The sequence below is a fragment of the Mobula hypostoma genome, chromosome 21, assembly GCF_963921235.1.
Source record: "Mobula hypostoma chromosome 21, sMobHyp1.1, whole genome shotgun sequence".
In the NCBI taxonomy this organism is placed as follows: domain Eukaryota; kingdom Metazoa; phylum Chordata; class Chondrichthyes; order Myliobatiformes; family Myliobatidae; genus Mobula; species Mobula hypostoma.
The window spans coordinates 26,864,390-26,890,775 of NC_086117.1; the positions used below are offsets into that span (position 1 = coordinate 26,864,390).

At 48.6% G+C, this 26,386-nt stretch overlaps 1 protein-coding gene across 1 annotated transcript in view; it reads right to left on the reverse strand.

Annotated features, from left to right (window-relative positions):
- Positions 1-3,306: 3,306 nt before the first annotated feature.
- The window catches only part of LOC134359906 (neurogenic locus notch homolog protein 1-like), a 99,782-nt gene continuing 76,702 nt past the window's right edge, over positions 3,307-26,386 (reverse strand). The window contains exons 25-34 of the mRNA XM_063073737.1: positions 25,489-26,063; positions 23,679-24,107; positions 21,701-21,849; positions 20,744-20,960; positions 18,123-18,216; positions 17,396-17,561; positions 16,188-16,489; positions 14,053-14,200; positions 10,741-10,838; positions 3,307-6,804 (exon numbers count right to left, since the gene is read on the reverse strand). Coding sequence (XP_062929807.1) covers positions 5,434-6,804; positions 10,741-10,838; positions 14,053-14,200; positions 16,188-16,489; positions 17,396-17,561; positions 18,123-18,216; positions 20,744-20,960; positions 21,701-21,849; positions 23,679-24,107; positions 25,489-26,063 — 3,549 coding nt within the window. The 3' untranslated portion in view covers positions 3,307-5,433. The remainder of the gene's footprint in view (positions 6,805-10,740; positions 10,839-14,052; positions 14,201-16,187; positions 16,490-17,395; positions 17,562-18,122; positions 18,217-20,743; positions 20,961-21,700; positions 21,850-23,678; positions 24,108-25,488; positions 26,064-26,386) is intronic.

Consider the following 26,386-nt stretch of genomic DNA (forward strand, 5'->3'; position numbering starts at 1 on the left):
GTCTGTGAGGCTAGGCGCAGCTCGAATGCCATCTATAAATTTATTGATATCACACCATTGTTGACAGACGCACAGGTGGTGAGGACAAGGCATGCAGGAGCAAAATAGATCAGCTGGTTGAGTGGAGTTTAGGAGGATGATGGTGCCTAACGGCGACTTCTTTGCTTGCATCTTTGGAAACAGCTCTATTTCTATCTTTAATATCTTTAATTCCTTTTCAGGGTTCTTTTGAAGACCCTGACCTGGAGTTACCTGCTGACTTTGTTTCTTTGCGGGAACAGTACCCGTTCTTGGGGCCTTGTGACTGACCGTTTTTCAATATGTCAAGGTCACGGCCTAGAAGACTGATGTGCCTTCAGGGTGCCGGTTTCTCATGGCTCTGGAGACGGGCAGACTTGAGGTCGGTGCCACCGCCTGGTGCATCGTGGGAGACAGAAGATCGAAAGCAGCAAGCTGGCTGCTGGCAGTGTGCCCAGAGACCCGAGTTGTTTGGACACAGAGCTTGGAAAAAGTGATGCAACAGACTTTTAACACCATAAATCGGTGAATTGCTTTGTTATATCTCCCCTCTCACTGTGAAATGGGGACACCTCTTTTTTCCCTTATTAGGGAGTGAGAAAGAGAGAGAGAGAGAGACTGTGGTGAATGAGTAGTCTTTGGGGTACTGCAAGTCTGTGTCTTTATTGATGCTCTGCTGCACACATAAGTGCTTGGTGGGGGGGGGGTACCGATGCTTTTTGCTGGTGTGGAGGGGTTCGTTGCTTTGCTGCTGCTTGTGCGAGGGAGGGGGGAGTTGGGGAGGCTTTGGGGTTCTAATATTTAAATGCCATTCATTCTTTGGGGCACTCCTCTGTTTTTGTGGATGTTTGCGAAGAAAAAGAATTTCAGGATGTATGTTGTATACATTTCTCTGACATTATATTTATCTATTGAAACAACAATCTTCCACTTCAAGTAAAGAAAACCAAAGAATTGATTGTGGACTTCAGGAAGGAGAAGCCAAGGGAACACACACCACCAGTCCTCATTGAGAGATCAGCAGTGGAAAGGGTGAGCAATTTCAAGTTTCTGGGTGTCAACATCTCTGAGGATCTATCCTGGGCCCAACATATTGATGCAATTATGAAGAAGACATGACAGCAGCTATATTTCATTAGGAGTTTGAGGAGAATTGGTAAGTCACCAAACACTCGCAAATTTCTACAGAGGTACTATAGAGAGCATCAGGTCTGGTGCGGAGGGGCCACTGCACAGGATCGGAAAAAGCTGCAGAAGGTTGTAAACTCAGCCAGCTCCATCACGGGCTCCAGCCTCCTCAGCATCCCGGACAACTTGAAAAGGTGACGTCTCAGAAAGGCAGCATCCGTCATTCAGGAATCCTGTCACCCGGGACATGCCCCCTTCTCATTGCCACTATGAAGGAGGAAGGAACAGGAGCCTGAAGACACACATTCCGTGTTTTAGGAACGACTTCTTCCCCTTCACCATCAGAATTCTGAACAGATAATGAACACTTTTGCTCCCATTTTGCACTGGTTATTGATTTTCATTTTTAATATACTGTATATATTTCTGACTGTAATTTATTTTTTTTTATGTATTGCAATTACTGCCGCCACAAAATGACACATTTCACAATATATGCAGGTGAAAGTAACCCTGATTCTGAGATTGAGTCCGTGGTAGGGGAGAAAAATGCAATGCTAGCATTCATTTCAAGAGGGCTGAAATACAAGGGTGTGAAACTGAGGCTTTATAAGTCATTGGTCAGACCGCATGTGGGAGGATTGTGAGGAGTTTTGGGCCCCTTATCTAATAAAAGATGTGCTGACGTTGGAAAGGGTCCAGAGGAGATCCACAAGAATGATTTCAGGAATGAAAGGGTTAACGTCTGATGAGCGTTTGATGGCTGAGCCTGTACACACTGGAGTTTAAAAGAATGGAGCGGGGGGTATCTCACTGAAGCCTATCAAATATTGAAAGGCCTGGGTAGAGTGGAGAGAATGCTTCCTACAGTGGGTGAGTGTACGACCAGGGGGAGCTGCCTCCGAATAGAGGGATGTCCCTTTAGAACAGTGTGGGCATGTGGCCAAGTGGTTAAGGCATTTGACTAGCGATCTGAAGGTTGTGAGTTCGAGCCCCAGCCGAGGCAGCGTGTTGTGTCTTTGAGCAAGGCACTTTTACACATTGCTCTGTGACAATGCTGGTGCCAAGCTGTATGGGTCCTAATGCCCTTCCCTTGGACAACATTGGTGTCATGGAGAGTGGAGACTTGCAGCATGGGCAACTGCTGGTCTTTCATACAACCTTGCCCAGGCCTATGCCCTGGAGAGTGAAGACTTTCCAGGCGCAGATCCATGGTCTCGCAAGACTAACGGATGCCTTTAGAACAGAAGTAAGGAGGAATTTCTTTAGCCAGAAGGTGGTGAATCTGTGGAGGTCAAGTCATTGGGTATAGGTTCTTGATCGGACACGCCATCAAAGGTTATGGGGAGAAGGCAGGAAAATGGGATGGTGAGGGATAATATATCAGCCATGATGGAATGGCGGAGCAGACTCAATGTGCTAACTGGTGTAATTCTGCTCCCATGCCTTATGGGCAGATATTATATATATAAAATCCCTGCCCCCTTCCCACGCTCAGTCCACAATGGAGACCCATATCAGAATCGTTATTATCACTCATATATATCATGAAATTTGTTTTATACTGAGGCAACAGAACAGTGCAATACATAAAATGACTACAGTCAAGTGCACAGGTCTGAGGCACCCTAGAAGACTCTTGCATAGTACTTTATATATATATGTTGTAATTTATGGTATATTTTATATACTGCACTGTACTGTCACTGCAAACAACCAATTTCATGACATTTGTCAGTGATAATAAAGCTGATTCGGATTCTGAATCTCATGTGATGCATGTTCCTCCATTCTCTGCATATTCCTGTGCCTCTCCAAGAGTTTGTTACAAGCCACCAGCTCTGGCAGCCTATCTCACAGACCTACCATTCTATGTGTCAAAATTCACTGGCTGAAGCCATGACTTGGTCTATAAATGAAAGTCTGCTTTGCTTCGGGTTTTTGGGCTGCCTTCTCGGTGTCTTTATGTGGCTGTGACCAAAGTCTCTCTGGACCGATGACTCCATGAAGCATCTTGTGATGTTCTACAGCACAAAGAACGTTGTACAAACGTAGGCTGTTGCCTTTCATTTGGGTGAAGCACTGCCCGAAGACAAGAAAGAACCAGAGCCCAAAGAAGACCAAGGAAATGGAGCTGAACAGAAGTAGATTAGTTCTAGATGCCCTTGGCACAGTTTTATTGTTACAAGTACAGTTTACAAAAAGCAGTTAACAGAAAATACACCATATTTTCAAACTAGCACCGTCTGGCTGGCTGTTACTGTATGTTATAATCACCAGAGGGTTTTACATGGGTAACTTGAAGGCTATAAAACACTGCATCACAGGGCCAGGGCACACTTAATATCTCACTTACATCATACAGATTTCTGAAACAAAATCTTTTATTAAACACCGTTTATTTACAATGTTTACAGAAATGGTACTTTCACTAAAACAGCGGAATAATCCTTTTACACAATCTCCTTTTAAAGGTGATCCCCATGCGTCTAATATGGGGGGAAGTGACTCTCAGCACCTCCTCTTTTCCAGGACACTTTTATGGGCTGGGGGGGGGGGTGCGACACTGGAGGAAGGTGCTCGTGTGGATCGTGGGCACCCCACCCTCTCCGGAACCAGGCGAGTGTCTCACCTGCACTTGGCAGCTGCCCCCCTGCCTCACCCTGTCCTGTTGAGATCATCCTGCCAATGCAGTCACTTCTGATACGTCACGACACGAAGTCAAACACCTACTAAGCCAAGAGGTGGCAGAAGGAGGGACGGGGAGGGGACTCCGAGCAGGAGTGAATGGGGGATGGTGGGGAAGGAATAAGAGTGGGTGTAGACCTTGCTTGCTAACTCACAGCACCTCGAACCATTAACTTTCTGACCTTTTTCCTTGCAGCCCCGCCTGACCAGAATAACTTAAACGCCATTTAACTTTAAACATAGTGTCATTATTGAATCAAGTCAGAAAAGCAGACTTCTGCACAATATGATTACAGAGATCAAAAACTGAAATCATCTCTCTCAGTAACTTGTCAACGACAAGTGTTCCATTTCCTGGTTTCAGTCACAGGACAGAATTGACAATTATGAGCTGAGCGTCCTCGGAGAACATTAACATGACGCCCCCCTGACAATACTGAAAACTAAACACGCAAAGGATGCAGTAATTTGTTCCAAATGTGCTGTCCGCCACAACATGTGATAGTGTCTGGAATTCACGTCATCAAATGCCCTAGTTGGGGGAGTGAGGAGGGGGCTCAGTCCTGTCGCACACACACAGACGTGGATGTGAACGTACACGAGTGTGAAAGCGAGTGTACGAGAATAAGCCATAGGGATGGAGGGTGTGGGGGAGGCAACCTGAGGGTGTGTAAACGTGGAAATCAATGGCTGTGTGACTGTGTGTCGTGACTGTGCGTGTGACTGCGTGACTGCGTGTCTGTGAGGGTATGACTGTGAGTGTGTGTGTATGAGAGACTGTGAATGTAGAGTGTGTGTGAGTGTGACTGAGAGTGTATGTGTGAGAGGCTGTGACTTGTGAATGTGAAGTGTGTGCGCATGACTGAGTGTGTGAGTGTGTGAGAGTGTGGGTGTGAGGGGCTGTGACAGAGAGAGAGTGTGTGTGTGTGAGAGGCTGTGAAAGACTCACTGTGTGCCAGTGAGTGAACTGGGTTGAATTTGCCAGCGTGTGCACTTACCTAAGGGACCAGCACTGGTCACTGGTGTGTTGTGGGGCAGAGAGGGTACACCTTACCCAAGGGTATACAGTGTGTACACAAACTTATTTTCACTCTTTTCTTCAAAGATTCTGAACTCATATATAAATATAAGTCATACTATTTTTATACATTTATCATTAGCAAGAGATCGATCAGCTAAAAATTCATCGACACAAAAACCAGCTATCTATTCTTTCTGTTTTAAAAGTGTCAGGTTTCTATAAAAACAACACTGTCTCTAACCATCAGTCAGGCTCTGAGATGGAGTATTAGCATCCATAAAATAAACTGCCCATATCTCAAACATAACAAAAAGAAAAGAATTAAATAAAATAAAAACGGTAAAAATGTAAAGTACATAAATAAATTAAAGGAAAACACAGAACAAAAATCCGTCCCTTGTTCGTTTGCTCCTAATCGGACACTGGACACGGCCTCCTCTGACAGTCCAACAGATGGGTCCCCGCTGTTGCATCTCACCTCGGCTGCCCCCTCCTCTGTGCGGCTGAGCTGCCTGAGCCCCAGGGGGTTGGGGGGGGAGATGAGAACGGGTTTGTGGGGGGGAGGGGCTGGAAAGTTCTCACTTGAAGACCTGATCGGAGAGAAGTCCCTTCTGGGAGTGCATGCTGGTCGGGGGACTGGAGATGCCCTCTGACCAGTCAGACATGTTGGAGCGGGGTGAGGAGCTGGACCACTGGTCGGGGGACTCGGGCGAGGGGGTCAGGAAAGGGTGGTCGGCCAGATGCAGCTGGTGGTTGGGCGTGTTGTCCAATGGAGAGGAGTAGCCGTGCTGCGAGGGGGGGGTCAGGAACTGGGTGGTGGCCATCGACTGACTCATGGAGCTCGGCAGCGAGGTTGGGAGGAGCTGGGTCTCCTGGGCCGAAATGGCGTGGACCGGCAGGCTGCCGCCCCCCAGCTGGGGCAAGTCAGTCTGCCGCGGGTCAGCACCACAGTAGTTCTGGCCCAGGGAGTGAGCAGAGCTGCTGGGCATGGCACTGAGTGCTGAGACGCCCGGAGGCGGCTGCTGCATCAGATGCGGCTGCGGCAGGGCAGTGGTGCTGGTCAGGCCTTGGTAGCTGACGATCTGTGACAAGGAGGTGTTGGGCAGCCCGTTGTGTAGAGAGGTGATCATTCCATGCTGACTCTGCTGCAGGCCCCTGGCATGGCCCTGAGCTGGGTTCCTCATGGGGTTGTAAGGGTTCTGGACCATCCCCGTCTGCATCTGCGTCAGCCAGTCGCACTGGCCGCTCATTGCACCGGCCCCTCCCAAGTTCATGGTCATTGAGGTGCTGCTGATGGCCTGCCCGTTGGAGCCGGGCAGGTGGGAGAGACGGGGAGCCACCGATTCAAAGACCATCCTGTTGTTCCCTCCCAGCGTCTCCTGCTTCCTGCCCATGCCTAGATGGCCCAAGTTGAGGTGGCTGTCCACTGCCAACCCCTGCAGATGGTTGAGCTGGATGGAAGGCGACTGTTGGAAGGGAGGTGTCAACAGAGGAGGCGAGGCCACGTCTGACAGGTAGGCATGGGAGGACTCCATGGAATCAACAGGAGACAAGACCGAGGAGCTGTCCAACAGGCTTCCCTTCCCGTCCTGGGACTTCTTCCTCTTTACCTTGGCTTCTTTGGACTCCTTGCCGTTGGCTCCCTTGGCGCTGCTCTTCCGAGACTTCTTGCTGGGGCCAGATGGCTTGGCGTTGCCCATGTAACCATTGGGCGAGCAGATGGGTGGAGAGAGGCTGGTGGCGTTGCCGCCCATCTGCACCTGGGGGCTCCTCACCAGGTTGTATTCATCCAGCAGCCTCACGATGTCATGGTGCATGCGCTCCTGCGCTATGTCGCGGGGCAGCCGGTCCATGTGATCAGTGATCTCGCGGTTCGCAAAGTGCTCGAGCAGGAGCTTGCCCGTCTCGTAGCTCCCTTCCCGCGCTGCCAGGAAGAGCGGGGTTTCCTCCTGAAGGAGAAGAAAAGACAGAGGACGGTGGTGGGTCAGGCAGGTCTACAATGTCAAACACTCTAAAATAGGCATACAACACCAAAACATAACAAATTGGCCACTTTACCCTTTAAGCCTCCTGTTCCATCCAATGTGATCACCCGTCCTTCTGTCCTACACCACTGGGCTCCTACAGTGTCCACACATCACTGGGCTCCTACAGTGTCCACACATCACTGGGCTCCTACTGTATCTACACATCACTGGGCTCCTACAGTGTCCACACATTACTGGGCTCATACTGTATCTACACATCACTGGGCTCCTACTGTATCTACACATCACTGGGCTCCTACAGTGTCCACACATCACTGGGCTCCTATTGTATCTACACATCACTGGGCTCCTACAGTGTCCAAATATGTATTGATCTTACTTCTAAACGTGAATATGATTAGTCACTCCAAAGATGCACAACCTCTCGAGCAAAGGTTTTTCTCATTGTCCTCACCCACCCTCTACCCTAGTTGGGAAGACATCTATCAAGCTCTTTAAGAATTTTACATCTTGTGCTGTAATCATCTGTAGAGAAGGTGGGCCTGATTTATTCACTCCCCTTGGGATAATCCCCTCTTCCCAGAACTAGTGAGCCTTTCTTGTGTTGCTCTAGACCAGGGGTTCCCAGCCTGGGGAGCACGGACCCCTTGCTTAATGGTATTGGTCCATGGCATAAAAAATGTTGGGAACCCTGCCCTAAAGCATAGTCTTTGCTAACTGGAGACAAAAAAACTACACAGCACTTGAGATGAGGTCCATCTGGGCCCCAGATAATTGCAATAGGACTTACTTGTAAAAACATATACAGTTTGTTAGTTTAATTGCATGCTGTACCCACATGCTGATTGTCTGTGGTTCATTAATGAGACACTGAGGTTCCCTCTGTGTGACAACATTTTTGCAGCTTTTCTGTCTTTCGTTCAAAACTGACTAACTATATTCTCCGTTTCCTATTCCATCTGCTTTAATCTTGCCCTTTCATATAACCTATTCATCTCCCCTCTTAGCCTCTCCACACCTTTAACAGCTTTCTTTTCCCCTTGAGTTTGGTATTAACAACAAACATTAGACAGACCATCACCCAAACTACTGACACAGACTGTGAATAAACGTCTCTTACCACACCCCATTAATTAAAAGCCAATTGATAGTGAGCTACTGTATATAAACTAACCCTAAATCCATGCCAGTGCATTATCCCAATCCCACAACCCTTAATTTAGGGTGGCTCTTTACCAAATGCCTTTTGAAACTTGACTTGTGTATATGAGAGTAACACACACCAAATGCTGGAGGGGCTGAGCAGGTCAGGCAGCATTTACACTTCACTGTGAATGGAGACAGTGAGGCAGACGAAATGAGTTCCTCCCAGCACTTTGTGTGTGTTACCCTGGGTTTCCAGCATCTGCAGAATCTCGTGTTCATGACTGACATATATTACTTCTTTTTCTATATTGCTTGTACTTGAAAACTCTTAACAGATTTGTTACAAAGACCTCTCTTTTCTTGAAACTGCGTAATCATGTTATGATTAATACTTTGAGCGCCCATGTTCCTAATAATGGGCTGTAACATTTGCCTTCTCTACAGCTAAGCTATTGGACTATGGGTCCTTGCTTTTTCTTCCTTATCCAAGATTATGGTTCCCCCTTTCAATTCTCACACCCCATTTTGCACAATCCTCGCTGATTTGACACATTTTACTGTAGGTTTTGATAAATACAGCTAATCTTTGGGAAAAAAGTCAGGGAAGTTCTGAAAGATCCAAACCAATGCAGCCATTGTTCCTGCAGCTAAATCCTAAATCCGGCAAAGTCAACAATCAGACACAGTAGGCAAGGATGGATTTTAGTCCTATTAATTTCTCCAGTACTATTTCTTCATGAACAGTAATTGCTCATTCTCACTGGAGCCTTGAACCCTCTGTTGTTTCTGGTACTTTTTTTTTTCTCCTTTTCTTCTGTAACAGTTTGTAAAATGTCCCTTTACTGTCATTAAAATGATCCCAGATTTTGCCAGGAGCTGTGTTTCCTTGAGGAAATCTTATTTTCACAATCCTATGCATTTTCTTATAAACTGATTTGATTCTCTTGCTGGTTTATTTGCAAGTTACTGTGTCTCTTTGCCAACTTTTCGGTTATCTTTTGTACACGTTCTAAATCCCTTCCAGTCTTCAGACTTATCTGATCTTTTTGGCAACATTATAAACTGTGCTCCTTAATCTAATTGTATCTTTATCTTTATTTGATAAACATGGCCAGCTCATATTTCTCACAGAGTTTTTCTTACGAGAATGGATGTTTGTTATGACACGGAAGCAGCCTATTTAATCCACTATGCCCAAGCTGGCTCTTTCAACGAGCTATCCAAACAGACTCACTCCCCCAATCTCTCTCTATAACCTCTTTCACATCATGTATCTATCCAAGTTCTCTTTGAAAGATGCTCTTGAATCTGTCTTCATTACCCCTTCAGCCAACAACTATAATTTGGGGGTGGTGTAGAGGAGATTTACGAGGTTGATTCCGGAGATGAGGGGGTTAACCTCTGAGGGGAGATTAAGGTGCCTGGGACTAAACTCGCTGGAATTCAGATGATGAGAGGGGATCTTATAGAAATATATAAAATCATGAAGGGGAAAGATAAGATGGAGGCAGGAAAGTTGTTTGCACTGGTAAGTAGACTAGAACTGGGGACATAGCCTCAAGATCCGAGGGAATAGATTTAGGATGGAGGCTGGAGGCCCAGAGCGTGTCCTGGGGTTGGAGGACTGTGTGTGTGTGTGTGTGTGTGTGTGTGTGTGTGTGTGTGTGTGTGTATCTGTGTGTGTGTCTGTTAAGGGGTGTGTGTGTGTGTGTGTCTGTTAAGGGGTGTGTATATGTGTGTGTGTGTGTGTTAAAGGGTGTGTGTGTGTGTCTGTTAAGGGGGGTGTGTGTGTGTGTGTGTGTGTTAAGGGGTGTGTGTGTGTCTGTTAAGGGGGTGTGTGTGTGTGTGTGTGTGTGTGTGTGTCTGTTAAGGGGGGAGTGTGTGTGAGTGTGTGTGTGTGTGTGTGTGTTAAGGGGGGAGTGTGTGTATGTGTGTGTGTGTGTCTGTTAAGGGGGGGTGTGTGTGTGTGTGTTAAGGGGTGTGTGTGTGTCTGTTAAGGGGTGTGTGTGTGTGTGTGTGTGTGTCTGTTAAGGGGGAGTGTGTGTGTGTGTGTGTGTGTGTGTGTGTATTTGTTAAGGGGGGAGTGTGTGTGTGTGTGTGTGTGTGTGTGTGTGTGTGTTTGTTAAGGGGGGAGTGTGTGTGTGTGTGTTGATGGGAGGGAGGAAAGAGGCTTGGTTTTGCGGTTGTTGTTTTGTTGCTTGTTATGTTCTGCTGAACATCGTGGGTGTGTTGTGTTGGTGCTGAAATGCGTGGCCCCCAGCACACCCCGAGCTGTGTCAGTTGCTAACACAATTGGCACGTTTCACTGTCTGTTTCGATGTACACGTGATAAATTAGTCTGAACCCGAGATGAGGAGAAGCTGCCTTTCCCAGAGAGTAGTAAATCTATGGAATTCTCTGCAAGAGATTCTCTGTGTGTGTTGCTATGGAATTTTCTGCCCAGGGAAACAGTAGAGGCTACCTCATTAAATCTATTTAAGATATTTAGATAAGATCTCTCATAGCAGGGGAATTAAGGGCTGTGGGGAAAAGGTGGAGCTGAGTCCAAGGCAAGATAAGACATGATCTCATTGAATGGCAGAATAGGCTCGATGGGCCAAATGGCCGACTCCTGCTCCTATAACTTATGGAACACCTTGCTTTGTAAGTATGCTTCTCTTCGTGCCCCCTCTAGTTTTCTGGTACTGAGTGAGACCACCATATCCTGCCTCCCCAGGCCCCACAGTGTCAGTGTACCCCCAGTCTCCTCACCTTGTTATCCTGCATGTCCTTGTTGGCTCCGTTTTTCAGCAGGACCATCGTGGCCTCCACGTTGTTGACGGCAGCTGCCCAGTGTAGGGCTGACTTCCCTGGGGTGACAGAAACACAATGGGCTTTAGTCAACAGGCCTCAACCCAGTCTCCCAGTCCGCTTTATACGGGAGTCCACCCCTTTACATTGTGGTCTTGGGGTAGGGAGTGTGGCAGAAAGCAGTAACCCCGCACAGCTTTCTACACTGGTTTGCAGCTTGCCAGACACCTACCATTTTCCATTTCTGCGACCAGCAGGAGTCAGTGTATCATATATATATATATGGAATGTGAGAGGTTTTGGCCTCTCTTTCAGTATCTAAGTGGCTGTTCCTTAAGTTCTGGTTGCACTTCACCCCCACCATTCGATCTTCAGTCACCTGGTGCACCTGGGGCAGGGTCAGTCAGTGGGGGTATTCTCCTGGACATGGGGTGGGTCAGTCAGTGGGGATATTCTCCTGGACATGGGGTGGGTCAGTCAGTCGGGATATTCTCCTGGACATAGGGTGGGTCAGTCAGTGGGGATATTCTCCTGGACATGGGGTGGGTCAGTCAGTGGGGGTATTCTCCTGGACATGGGGTGGGTCAGTCAGTGGGGATATTCTCCTGGACATGGGGTGGGTCAGTCAGTGGGGGCATTCTCCTGGACATGGGGTGGGTCAGTCAGTCGGGATATTCTCCTGGACATGGGGTGGGTCAGTCAGTGGGGATATTCTCCTGGACATGGGGTGGGTCAGTCAGTCAGGATATTCTCCTGGACATGGGGTGGGTCAGTCAGTGGGGATATTCTCCTGGACATGGGGTGGGTCAGTCAGTGGGGGTATTCTCCTGGACATGGGGTGGGTCAGTCAGTGGGGATATTCTCCTGGACATGGGGTGGGTCAGTCAGTGGGGGCATTCTCCTGGACATGGGGTGGGTCAGTCAGTCGGGATATTCTCCTGGACATGGGGTGGGTCAGTCAGTGGGGATATTCTCCTGGACATGGGGTGGGTCAGTCAGTCAGGATATTCTCCTGGACATGGGGTGGGTCAGTCAGTGGGGATATTCTCCTGGACATGGGGTGGGTCAGTCAGTGGGGATATTCTCCTGGACATGGGGTGGGTCAGTCAGTGGGGATATTCTCCTGGACATGGGTGGGTCAGTCAGTCGGGATATTCTCCTGGACATGGATTTCAGTAAGGCCTTTGACAAGGTCCCGCATGGAAGGTTAGTTAGGAAAATTCAGTCGCTAGGTATACATGGAGAGGTGGTAAATTGGATTAGACATTGGCTCAATGGAAGAAGCCAAAGAGTGGTAGTAGAGAATTGCTTCTCCGAGTGGAGGCCTGTGACTAGTGGTGTGCCACAGGGATCAGTGCTGGGTTCATTGTTATTTGTCATCTATATCAATGATCTGGATGATAATGTGGTAAATTGGATCAGCAAGTTTGCTGATGATACAAAGATTGGAGGTGTAGTAGACATTGAGGAAGGTTTTCAGAGCCTGCAGAGGGACTTGGACCAGCTGGAAAAATCGGCTGAAAAGTGGCAGATGGAGCTTAATACAGACAAGTGTGAGGTATTGCACGTTGGAAGGACAAACCAAGGTAGAACATACAGGGTTAATGGTAGGGCACTGAGGAGTGCAGTAGAACAGAGGGATCTGGGAATACAGATACAAAATTCCCTAAAAGTGGTGTCACAGGTAGGTAGGGTCGTAGAGAGAGCTTTTGGTACATTGGCCTTTATTAATCAAGGTATTGAGTATAAGAGCTGGAATGTTATGATGAGGTTGTATAAGGCATTGATGAGGCCGAATCTGGAGTATTGTGTTCAGTTTTGGTCACCAAATTACAGGAAGGATATAAATAAGGTTGAAAGAGTGCAGAGAAGGTTTACAAGGATGTTGCTGGGACTTGAGAAACTCAGTTACAGAGAAAGGTTGAATAGGTTAGGACTTTATTCCCTGGAGGGGAGATTTGATAGGGGTATATAAAATTATGATGGGTATAGATAGAGTGAATGCAAGCAGGCTTTTTCCACTGAGGCAAGGGGAGAAAAAAACCAGAGGACATGGGTTAAGGGTGAGGGGGGAAAAGTTTAAAGGGAACATTAGTGGGGGCTCTTCACACAGAGAGTGGTGGGAGTATGGAATGAGCTGCCAGATGAGGTGGTAAATGCGGGTTCTTTTTTAACATTTAAGAATAAATTGGCAAGCATGAACAAGTTAGGATATAAACACCTACAATGGTTGTTACATAGGCTTACATACAACATTTTGGACCAGAAAGGAATGGTCCAGAAGAGATAAATGGAAACTATTATTACTATTTTTCTTAACAACTAATACCATTACTTAGCCTAATAGATTAGAATTACCACTGTACATAATTATCTATTTAAGTGTCTAATTTCCTTTTATATCATCTCAATGTGTACTTAAGAATGTATAAATAACTAGTTTTATACATATAAAAAAATGGAAAAGGAACAAAAAAAAGAATAAATTGGACAGATACATGGGAATGTATCTGATAGATGGGAGGTGTATGGAGGGATATGGTCCGTGTGCAGGTCAGTGGGACTAGGCAGAAAATGGTTCGGCCCTGTTTCTGTGCTGTAGTTTTTATGGTTTCTATGGTTCTATGGGGTGGGTCAGTCAGTAGGGATATTCTCCTGGACATGGGAATGGGGTCAGTCAGTGGGGATATTCTCCTGGACATGGGGTGGGGTCAGTCAGTGGGGATATTCTCCTGGACATGGGGTGGGGTCAGTCAGTGGGGTTATTCTCCTGGACATGAGGTGGGTCAGTCAGTGGGGATATTCTCCTGGACATGGGGTGGGTCAGTCAGTGGGGATATTATCCTGGACATGGGAATGGGGCAGTCAGTGGGGATATTCTCCTGGACACGGGGTGGGTCAGTCAGTAGGGGTAAAGTAAAGATGATCATATGGTAATTGGAAGCTGTTTGCCGTAAATTGTGTGAACAGTGGAATATTGTAAGGTCTGAGGTTGATCAAACGACAAAGCAGACTGGATGGGCCGATTGGCCAAGTCCTGCTCCTCTGTCTTACAGTACTCCTGTAATCACTAAGCAAGCCCCTTTTAAAAAAGCTTACATTGCAATCAGATTTCCTCCCCGCACCTGATCCTGTGGTCTCAGATCCTCTCATCTACACAGTGAATTTTGACCAGATAACCTTGAATCATCACCTCCTGACCCTTCCAGATCCTCCAGTGCCCTGTCTCTCCACCCACTCATTCCCCCTGGGGCCACAACAAGTGCCCCTTACCAAAGTCATCGACTGCGTTGACATCGGCATGGCAGTTGACCAGCTCTTCCACCATTCCCTCCACGGCCAGGCGTGCGGCCAGGATCAGTGGTGTGGTCCCATCATGCATCCGTGCATCCAGGTCTGTTGCTCGATTCCGGATCAGAATCTGGAGGGAAGGCGATAGAGCACACGTCAGGAGGAGGTTGATCAGCCATCACAGGAACAGGAGGCTATTAAGTGAATCAGTTTGCTGAGCTTCCCGACTGTAACACGACAAGACCATTCAGCTCCCCATAGGGAGAGAAACCCCGCCACCCCCAACCCCTGGAGCCGCAAAGGGACAACAGAAACCATTCATCCCCAAAGGCAAGATGCCATTCAGGACTTTGTAGGAGGCCATCAATCTCTCAGATGTGCTTGAACCACCTACAGAGAAGCAGGCAGAAGATACAATAGGGTCTTTTAAGAGACTCTTGGATGGACACATTGAGCTTAGTAAAATAGGGCTATGCGGTAGGGAAATTCTAAGCAGCTTCTGCAGTAGGTTACATGGTCGGCATAACGTTGTGGGCCGAAGGGCCTGTAATGTGCTGTAGATTTTCCATGTTCTAAGTCATACAATTTCCCCTCCAGTGTGTTACATAGAAACTGTTGAAGACAACCCAGCCCCTCCCCTCGAGCCAGTCACTAAGTAGCATAAAGAGGCCTTCCCCTGCCCCACTGAGTTTGTCGCAGAGCAAACGGGATCCTCTCAGGCCCTCCTCTGGGCTCGCAAATGGGAAGAGGAGAAACCCAATCCATCCTCTGTCAAGGGCAGTCACACAGGAAGCGGAGGGGCTCCATCTTTCACCACGGATCCCCAGAACCTGGGGTCATGCCGTGTTCTCACTGCGACCATCAGGCAGGAGATACAGAAGCCTGAAGTCCCACACCAGCCAGTTCAACAACAGTCACTTCCCTTCAACCAATCAGTTCTTGGACCAACAGGCACAACCCAAATCACTAACTCCGTATATTAACACCATGACCAGTATGCGCTACAATGGATTGTGTTTTCTTCTTTGCTGTTCTATTTGTGTTCTTTCTTGTAATATCTCTTAATTTACGTTATTAACTTTTTTTGCCTGTTGTCTATCTGATGTAATGTGCCTGTGTCAGCTTTTCGTTGCACGTCTGCATACCGATATCGTCACAACGAAGACATGCCAGAGCTGTACACTGTGAACAGCTTGACTGATCATCAAAGACGAGCAGATTTCTACAGATGTACAGTGGGGAGCACTCTGAGTGTCTGGTGTGGGGTTCCAAAGCACAGAGTTATCGCGGGTTGGAGGTCAGCCAGCTCCGTCTCGGGCACCAGCTCCCCACCATCCAGGACACCCTCAAAAGGGAAAGCCTCAAGAGGGTGGCATCCGTCATGAAGTGCCCTCGCCCTCACGGAACACGCCTCATTTTCATTACTACCATCAGAGAGGAGGAACGCACACGCTCACTGTTTTAGGAACAACTTCTTCCCCTCCGCCATCAGATTTCTGAGCGGTCCATAAATTCATGAAAACGACCTCCCTGCTTTGCTCCCTTTTTACACTATTTATTTATTTTTTATATATTCTTATTGCAATGTATAGTATTTTTATGTGTTGCACTGTACTGCTGTTGTAAAACAAACTTCACAACATAACAAAGCTGATTCTGAGGATTGTTCTAATAACAATAAACTCACGTTCAAGAGGACCACCACCTTGTCGGGGTTTGGAGGCCGGTGAGCCTCAATGACCCGGACAGCTATGTTGGCTGGAGTCAGGGCTTTGTGCTTTGGCTCTTGGTAGGGTCACCCATGCCAAACAGGTCAAAGGGCAAAGGCCAGACTAAGAGTGGTCTACTGGTCCTCCAGGTTCGGGGGTTCAGCTGAGGGCTAACAATCCTGACTGGTAAAGCAAAACTGTTACAGAAACAGCAATGGAGAATCCTTCTACATCTGAGTGGCCAAGGACAGAGAGAGACAGGGGACCTTCATGGTTGCCCTAAATGCCAGCGGTGTAACGGGCAGTAAGGAAGGGCAATAAAATCAACTTTGACTTTGGTCACAGCTGGAAGCCCGTCCTGTCAGTTAGTCAGGTAGCAGCTGGCCTGTAGCTCGTGCTAGTACCCACCTGGAAAACTCCCTGGGCATCCGCAGCCACGGCAGCGTGTAATGGCGTCCTGCCCATGTTGTCCTGAATGTTGGCATCGGCGCTGGATTCAAGGAGACGCTTGGCAGCGTCAGACCGAGCATAGCGGGCAGCCAAGTGAAGGGCGGTTTCGCCCGTCCGGTCCGTCTGGTTGTGGAGGCTGGCCCCCTGGTAGATGAAATCGGAGATGAGGTTGCCTGGGGCGTCGTCCACTTCCTCCTCGCTGTTGCCCGTTTCCAGGCCACCCCCGCTGCATGAGGCGATCATCAGAGGAGTGAAGCCATCTGTGGAGACAAACCAGCCGGTGACTCCTCCGTGGACACTGTCTACACTTCTCGCTGCCTCAGTAAAGCAGCCCACAGAGTCAAACACCCCACCCCCAGTCACCCCAGACATCTTCTCTTCTCCCCAGGGCAGAAGATATAAAAGCCTGAAAGCACGTACCACCAGGCTGAAAGACAACTTTCATCAAACACTTGTCCGCGCAGTCTACCTTGTTATGACCTCGCACTTTATCGTTTGCCTGCACTGCCCTTTTCTGGCAGCTTTTACTCTTGATTCTGCATTGCTGCTGTTGCACTTCATTCTCGCCCAATGCACTGAGTAAGATTTGATCTCTATGAACAGTTTGCAAGATAAGCCTTCAGTGTAACATGGTACATGTGACAATAATAAACCAAAACCTTGCAATAAGCTCTCCATAGAAACATGCTCCCTAACCCAGCCTCATCCCACCCACCCAGGCTGAAGGAAAGCTTCTATCCCACTGACTCTCGAATGGGCATCTTGTACGATAACGGTGAGCTCTCCACCTATCACCTCTCTCAGCACGACCCTTGCATTGTATTTGTCCACGTGCCCTGTGCTGTGTGACACTGTATTCTGCCTTCTGTTATTTATTTTCCCCCTTGCACTACCTCGACGTACCCGTGTGCCGATGACACACAAAACAAACTTTCTCACCGTATCTCGGCACACGGGAGAATAATAAACCATTTACCGGCGTCACACAACCCAGCCCACTGTCAAAGCTCAGCTCTGATCCGAACCCCATCTCCCCCCCCCCCTGTACAAACATGCCTGGTCACATATAAGCCACGCTACACAATGCCTTCTTGGAGGAAGTTTTACCTAGTGGCGTGCAGAGTTCCTTTCATATCTCATAGACCGAGTGAGAGCCTGTAACATACCTGGGCCCCTGACATTGACATCGATACAGTCAGGCTCAATTTCACCCTGGGGCGGGGTTGGTGCCATGCTCGGGAGCCGAAGGTCAGCGGCGTCCAGGTGCTGCTGGGTCCACTGTCTGTGGTCAGTGTGGTCCTCGCGGTTCGCCAGGATCGCCTGCTCTTCAAACTGCCAGAGAGCACAACCGTCACAGAGCGTCTCAGCGCTGCTTTGTGAGGGAGAGCAAGCGAGTGGGACGGAGAGAGGGAGGGGAGGATGGCGAGAGAGAGAGAGAGAGTGCGCAAAGCCGTCCAGGAGCAGCCCAGCACCCTCCATGGTGGAAAGTCCCAGTGCAATGGAATGGAGTAGGAGGGGAGGAGTGATGAAATAATGCAGGGTACTGCCATCCCCAGGTGTTAGAGAAATGTATTGGGCTAGTGATGAGGTGGGTGGGTGGATACTGGAACTGATCCAGCTGGATGGAGTGAATCACAGGGTAGGTTTCAGCCCAAGAGATGAGAGTGTTCATCCCTCTCCCCAGTCAGCCTCCAACAGGAGGTCCGAGGTACTATTAGAGTCACATTCCTCTTCTTCGACCAGTGTCATTCCAACTGGAAATGGCGGATTGAATACTGAATGAATGGGCCTGTGATCCTCTTGTCCACAAAGACTGGGAGAGAGCTGGGGGCCAAGGGGTGAGCGGGGATGCGTGTTGTTCTGTTTCATATTTGTCACATGGAGGTTCTATACCTTAAATCTTTTAGTGTCTATTCCACTGTCGTCACCCCAGTGCTCGTTCTGGTTGTCGTCCATGAGAGCTCCATCAGAAACGTTCTTCAGTGGCCTGTGAAAGGTACCAAGAGGAGAGTGACCTTGTGCCTTGTCTCCCCTGCTATCTAAATACCTGCTCACAGGGTGAAATATATCACCCAGCAGTCCAGCCCCGACAAACAAAGTGATTCCCAGATTCCTGGGTGACAAAGGCTGATGGGGAGACAGGTGGTGGGTGGAGGTGAGCTGACAGAGTGAGACAGAGAGAGAAGAGAGGAGGGGACAGAGAGAGAGGAGAGAAAAGAGGGGATAGAGAGAGGGGGAGGAGGAGGAGAGACGGGCGAGAAAGAGGGAAGGGGAGAGAGGAGGGGGGAGAGAAGAGGGAAGAGCGAGGAGGGGGAGAGAGGAGAGAAAGGGAGAGGGAGGGAATTAAAGTCGGTGGGAGAGAAGGAAGAGAGGGGAGAGAGGGAGTTGAAGGAGGGTATTATGGAATGAAGGGGAGACAAAGAATGGGAGAAAGGAACAACAGAGGAGATATATGGGAGATAGATGAGAGGGAGGAGAAGGAGGAAGGAGACATAGATAAGGAGGGGAATGAGGAGAGGAAATGAGTGAAGAAACATGAGAGGAAGAAAGGAAAGATGGGGAAGGAGTAAGAACAGAAAGGGGAGAGAGGTTAGTTAATGCATGAAGCTGATCGGGTGCATCTGGGGATCTTAAGAGAAACGGAGAAGGGAAAGAAAGATAAAAGGAGAAAAACAAATTGAAACAGAGAGACAAATGGTGCAGTAGTGTGTAAGAGAGCAGAGGGCAGAATAAATGAGATCTGTAAATACGTGTGTATGATAGAGGACAACTATTTCACCCTCAGAATTGATATTTTAGGGTTCTTCTGAGAATAAACCTGCAATGGAGCACCAAGAATGAGCAGGTTTTTGAGTTCTATTAAAAGTTGGAACATTGGAAGAGTTGATTAAAGGTGAGAGCATCACAACAGCTAATAGTCAGCTAGATAGCTGGCATCCTGGGTAATTCCATGCCAGATAGTCCCAAATCTGTGATAAAGAAAACTTCTAATGAAATTTCTCATTAAAGATATGAATTTCTAAATTTTTGCAGAAGTAAAGCACATTAGTTTTGACAATCCTTTGCAGATCACTGACTAAATGTTAAAGAATTATTTTAAGTTGGGTGGGGGTTGAGAGAGAGATCTGGATAAGAATGGCACCACAAACACTAGTCTTCAGGAACGTGGAGAAGCAGGAGAAATTGTTCTTTGTTCTGAGACTGGTAGGAGGAGATCTGAAAAAGGTGTTGAAAATTCTGCTGCAGGACCTGATTCACAGTATTGAAGGATATAGAGGGTGTAGGGAGGTTTGACTCAGGAATCAAGTTGAGAAATACAATTGGAGGTTGGCCGAGGAGATTAAGGGTCAGCTCTATGCAGAAGTTTAAAGGTTATGAAGGAATAAGACCATATGTAGATAGGTCCATCTAACTGTGCTGGATTGAGAGACTAGTAGAACTGGAGACAGAAATAAAATGAGATGTTTAGTACAAAAAGCAGCAAAATCCAGTTTTTACAATGTGGTCTATGCAAGATGGAAGGAGGATAAAAGACTAACAATGGGTTAGATGAGTGGTCAAGGAGAATAAGGCGAATGGAAACAGGATGGGACATTGGATACGAGGACATTAAGGACCAACACCAACATGGACTGGATATAAATCTGAACAGAGCTATCGAGAGACACAAAGCGTAGAACAAGTGGTAGAAACCTAGCATACATGAACAAAAGGAGACAGGGACCTGAGGAAGTAAACACGCACAGAAATAAAAGGGTGGGTAAGATAAGAAAATGTAAGGGATAGACTGAGGGGAAGAAAGCCCGGAAAGGCAGACTGATGATCAGAGAAGCAGTCAGACAGACAGAAGGGAGGTGGCTGGGATCAAACATACAGACAGATAGACGGACATTAAGGCATTCAAACACAGACAGTCAACAAAAAGGCAGGTAGTTATGACAGACAAACAGGCCAGCAGGTGTGTCTAGAAGGCAGACAGGCACGCAGAGAGACAGATACTGAAGCAGATACACAGGGAGAGAGTGAAAGAGCAGGCAGACAGAGGCTGCAGGGAAGAAGCTAAACAGGCAGTCCTGCAGACAGACAGGTAGACATGCCTAAACACACACACACACACACACACACACACACACATAAGGGGAGACAGATGAGCTGGCAAGATATTCGGACAAAGGACACTGTAAATCAGAACTATAAACAATCTTAAGCACATGAATGGGCCAGTGTGTGTGAGTAATCTTTGCCCAGGTTTGGGGATTTGGTGGAGCTCTGGAGGTTTGGGAGAGGAAGGAACTACACAGAGAATCTGTCGACTCAGTTCTACACAATGCTTCACAAGGACCCTCCCCACCGCAATATTTCAACAAGCACACACCTTTGGAGCAAGCAGGTTATTGCCGAATGTTAAAACCCCCATTGCATAAACAAGTTGGCAATCTCCTTAACTGGGCATCACCTAGAAACCAGAACCAGAAATCCAATGCGTCAGCAAACGGGTAAAATACCCAACTTACTTCAACCCGACAGAGTCCTCGCCGACCGGTTCACGACGTTTCTTCTTGCTGGACTCGGTGACCTTGAACCCTTCGGGGAACCAGAGCTGCCCGTGCTCCCGATGCCTCTTGCGAGACACCAGCACCCCCATCCCAATGAAGGCGAGGAAGATGAGCACAGACACCACCACGTACATGGGGTAGAGTTTAACGTCAGAAGACCTCTCATTGCCTTTACCTGCAGAGAAGGGAGGAGGTGGAATTCATCAAACCGAGCCGTATGATCAGGAAGCAAAGGAAGATCGAGGTGGTGAGATGTGGAGAGATAGAGGCAGAGAGACAGGCAGAGCGAGGCCCAGACGGTGAGCAAGAGAGAGAGAGAAAGAGAGAAAGAGAGAGAGAGAGATAGAGAGAGAGAGATAGAGAGAGAGAGAGAGAGAGAGAGAGAGAGAGAGAGAGAAAGTATCTATGAGCAGCAGTAGAATCGAAAACCGTGAGCATTACATTTTATACGTACGCACAAAAAGCGATTACGATTCAGCCTGTGTTATAAAACAAGGTCAGTTAAACGGTGGATAATCAGAATGCAAAAAACAATTGAGGGAGAGGAAACCGTCCCAAAACGCTCCCGGGGTTTGTTTTCTTTCCTTTAGACTTGAAGAAAGTCGAACTCTTCTCCCTCATGTGAGGGGAAAGGATTTAGCAATCATCAAATTAGTGCAGCGGTATTAATCTGCGAAAAGCCTAGGAATTACTGATGGATCCCAACTACAAAGACATCAACTTCTCAAGCACTCCGATCAATTCTTTCTTTTGCCTTAATGATTTGGCAGCTGATAACGGGTTAGGAGAGGCCCTTCGAGATGTCGTTAATTATACTGTTGGAAAGTGTACCAGTTTGCTCGTCCTTCTCCTCTCATTTCAGGTTGGGGGAGGTGGGTGGGCGATCATCAGAGGAGAAGGGGAACTTCCACTTACTTTTCACGACCTCAATGTTGTAGGGGAGCTGTAGGCTGCCCTGAGAGGCCATGGCACCCAGGAATGCTGCCACATCCGCCGCGCTGTTGAAGCAGTCTGAGAAAGTCTGATAGCATTGCCGATTGTCAATCTCCAAGTAAATGATTGATCTTGAGGAAGAAAAATAAAGATCTTAAATTTATATTGTGCCATTCACCAAGCATTTTACAGTTAATGGAGTATTTCTACTATAGGAAACTCAGCAGGAATTGGGACTACAGCCTGAAGGCTGAAATCAGATCCCCGAGTGGGCCTCGAACGCAAAGTTACAGAGGCGTAGCTAACACACTAAACACAATTGTACTAGTAAGCCCTGTGTATATGTGTGAGTGTGAGTGTGAGAGTGTGTGTGTGTAGGTTTCACAATAAGACCAAGAGCAGGATCCCTGGCAAATATGACCCTACACTTATCAGGGTACCAACAGCATCGTGATCACGTGTCAGAAACAACTGAACGTGTCCCGTCTACAAGTTCTGTTCAAGGCATTGCCCCTTGTCAATTGGGAAGCCGGAGGAAAAACTCAATCGATGTCTTCAAGATTCTGAAAAGCAGGGTAGATGCAGGGAAGATTTTGTTTGCTTCCTCAGAAGCCAGGACTCATAAGAACCACTGGTAAATATGACCAGAGGTCTGGATTAGGTTCTCGGGAGGGTAATGTGGATGTGGAATTTTCTATCAGAGGAAATAGTTGAGGCAAATACCATTCTCCACTCTCCTTCCCCTTGAGTTCTTCTTCTCTTCACTTGCTCATGCTCAAGTTTAATCGTCACTCAAACAAACACATGTATACAGCTGAATGAAAGTGTTCCTCCAAGGCCAAAGGGCAAAACACGTTACATGTATTCACACACAGCACATATAGTTACAATCCAGTACAGTCACACACAGCACATATGGTTACAATCCAGTACAGTCACACACAGCACATATAGTTACAATCCAGTACAGTCACACACAGCACATATGGTTACAATCCAGTACAGTCACACACAGCACATATAGTTATGATCCAGCACATACTGTCACACAAATAATACTAGCACAGGTCCCTGGGTGGCATGGCCTGAAGGTTGATGGTGCACGGGATGTTCTCCTTCGCTCTGCGTTATAGAAAGAGGCAGGGAGAGAGACAGTGAGGAGGGAATGGAGTATTACGGGGATTGTGTTGGATGGGGAGGGTTGAGAAGTAGCTCATGTTAATCATCATTGAAATAATAATTAGATAGATAGATGGATAGATAGGTTTTTAATTGAGAACTGAATAAGTAGAATAAAGGGAACAGTTCCGTTTGAAAATACATATTTGTTTGGGCAGGCGAGTAGCATGATGCTGTGACAGTGCCAGTGACCCAGGTTCAATTCCAATGCTGTCTGTAAGGAGTTTGTACGTACTCCCCTGTGAGCACGTGGGTTTCCTCCGGGTGCTCCAGTTTCCTCCCACACTCCAAAAGACGCATGGCTTCATAGCTTAACTGGTCACGTGTGTGTAATTGAGCAGGGCGGGCTCATTGGGCCTGGTGCAGTGCTGCATCTCTAAATAAATACTGAAAAAATAATAATGCTGAAGAATCTCAGCGCCTAGTTGGCAGACTGGGCTAAGAAATACACCTGCACTGGTCTAATGGCCCCTTGGTACTGATCGTCACAGAGCAACAGACCCAGAGGATCGCACTGAATACACCAGTCAGGATAAAGCTGAAGTTGGCTTCGCTTGTCTGTCCTGTTGGACGATACTATTGTGTCTCTTGTATTTACTGTGAATGCCTGCAAGAAAATGAATCCCTGAGTTGTATATGGTGGCATACATGTCCGTTGATAATAAATTTACTTTGTACGTTAACCCAGAGGTGAGAAAAGGGGCTGACCACTTAGTCAAGGAGGATATAGGGTGATTGGGAGAGGTGAGTGACCATCGTAGGGAACAGTGTTGGCACTTACCCTTTGACCTCTCGCTCATCCAGCTCCCTGCGGACCCTGGGGTTCACCATCGTGTAGAGGGACCGCTTGACAATCCTGAAGACACCAGTGACATGGCTGCTGATATCCTCCAGCGACCTCTTCACGTGGTGCTTGCGTAGCTCTTCCTCATTCCCGAAGTAGGGGTACACCATCTCGTTGCCATCCGCGTGCCTCTTGAACTTGACGTTGGTGCGCAGGACGCGGCTGAGCTCACGGAGGAAGCTGACCGAGTTGTTGCGCAGCTGCTCGGGGGGCACCAGCACGATGAGCATCAGGGTCCCATCTGCCAGCTTCTCAGGCTTGTCGTTGGCGCAGTCCAGGCCGTCCCACTCGCACTCGATGTTGTTGCACCCCTGGTCGCAGTGTCCGTCGCCATAGTGATCCTTACAGTACTGGTCATAGAGGGGGCTGGGGCGGAGAGGGACAACTCGTTACACGGTGACGGGATCACAGCGTCACGTCAACACTGTCCTGTCCCCGAATCCCATTTGTCATTCCCTCCCCGCAGTCCCATCTCACCCCTGTGCGCCTGGGGCTGGGGTTTCTAACCTGGGGTCCACAGATCCCTCAGTTAATGGTAGGGGTCCATGGCACAAAAAGGGTTAGGAATGCCTGCAACCTGGGGGGGATTTCTTCCACCTCAAGGGAAACTCATGAACAGACCTGCCATTGGCTAAAAAGATGAACCTCGTCGCCTGCCAGTCCACCTCACCGTGGCCCCGGTACTTCATCTGTCCACCTGCAATGTACTCGGTCTGCTTTTGAAACACTGTACCCTGCATCAATGCACACAAAGTGCTGGAGAATCTCATCAGGTCAGACAGCGGCTATGGAGGGAAATGAACAGTTGATGTTTTGGGCCGAAAGCTTTCATCAGGATGAATGAGCCACGATGAAGGGTCTCATTCCGTAACATCGACCATTCATTCCCCTCCATGGACGCTGCCTGACCTGCTGAGTTCCTGTGTGCGTGGCTCAAGATTGCCAGCACCTGCAGGACCTCTTGAGTCACTATATTCTGCGTTCTGCTTTCCTCTTTTCTATCTTTATGTCCTGATGGGTGGCGGTGTGGGGACACGTCTCTACCAAAGGAGGTGACCCTCCACTAGGCTGCAGGTCACCCTTGGGCGAGGTGCAGCACCTACTGAGCCCCCCGATCAGGGTCACGCGAAGCCACGGGAGCAGGTGGTGGATGGTCGTAGGAGCAGCTGGTGCACTGGTTATGCGACCACTGACGCCAGGCAGACAATCTCTGAAGAGTATTGATAATGGCTGGGGTCACCCGTCTGGTAAAGACACTGCCCAGAGGAAGGCAATGGCAAACAACTTCTGCAGAAACGTTTGCCAAGAACAATCACGGTCACAGAAAGACCGTGACCGCCCATGTCAATACCACACGGCACACAGCGACGGTGATGGTGATGGTGTCCTGACATATGGAACGCAACAAAAGCTGTTCAGTGTAACCCAGTCCAATAACATGCCAATTCCAACACGAACATCTCCCCTCTCGCTCTACACCTTCTCTCTCTTCCTGTAATGTTTTATGCCTTGCACTGTACTGCTGCCACAAAACAAATTTCAAAACACGCAGTGTGTCAGTGACAATAAACCTGATTCTGATTATTCTGATGCCACGTCCTCTTCACTCTTCCTCTCTCCCCTTCCTCACTGACTTCCCTTCCTGGCTGAATTGAAGCCTTCCGTCCCAGGGACACCCCTGTCCTTCCTGCCCACCTTGGAGCCCATTGCCCTTGGCGCCCCCAGTCCCCGCTGCCCTGGCGCTCACTTGCACTGTGACTCCACACTCTGGCAGTCGAAGCCGTCATACAGGCAGCCGGCGTTGTTGCAGTGCTCGTCGCATTTCCCGTCGCTGAAGTAGCGCCAGCACTGCAGGGCCTGCGAGCAGTTCTTCCAGGGGTCGTTGAAGTTGAGCGAGCAGTCTCCGCCATCCCAGTGGCAGGCGTGGGTGTTGCAGCGAGCCTCGCACAGCCGGTTGGCGGCCAGGCGGGAGCACTCAGGGACCTCGCAGCCCAGTTTGACGTTGGGAGGCAGGGTGATATCCTGGCCGCGCCCTCCACTGAAGTTGTAGTCCAGGATGAAGCACTGCAGCCCGTTGAACTTCTGGGGGCAGCGGCAGCGGTAGAAGGGCTCGGTGGGCGCCCGCTCACAGGTCCCGCCGTTGTAGCAGGGGTTGGGCTCGCAGGGGCTGCCGGCCGGCTGCCGGCAGTCGGGTCCCCCTCGGCCTGCCGGGCAGACGCAGTAAGGGGCACCGCCGGGTCGCAGCACACACGTCCCACCGTTATAGCAATGTAGGCTCCTGCAGACACTCGCCTGGTTCTCGCACGAGGCTCCCTCGTAGCCCTGCCAAGGAGAAATGGAGAAGGACGGGGGCTTTCAGTCAAAGGACATGAGGCAAGAACGTATAAAGCACCCCCCCGCCCCACCCCATGAGGGGCTCAGTAACACTCCACGTTTGCAGAGATTCAGTCCCAACCTGGAATGCTGTCTGTGTGGAGTTTGCATGATCTCCTAGTGACCCTGCAGGTTTGGTACTCCTGTCTCCTCCCAGAGCTTAAAGAAGCATGGATTTGTAAGGAGCTCGTGTGGATAGTCATTTGCCCAGGGCTGGAATGGCTAGCACAAGAGGGCACAGTTTTAAGGTGCTTGGAAGTAGGTACAGAGGA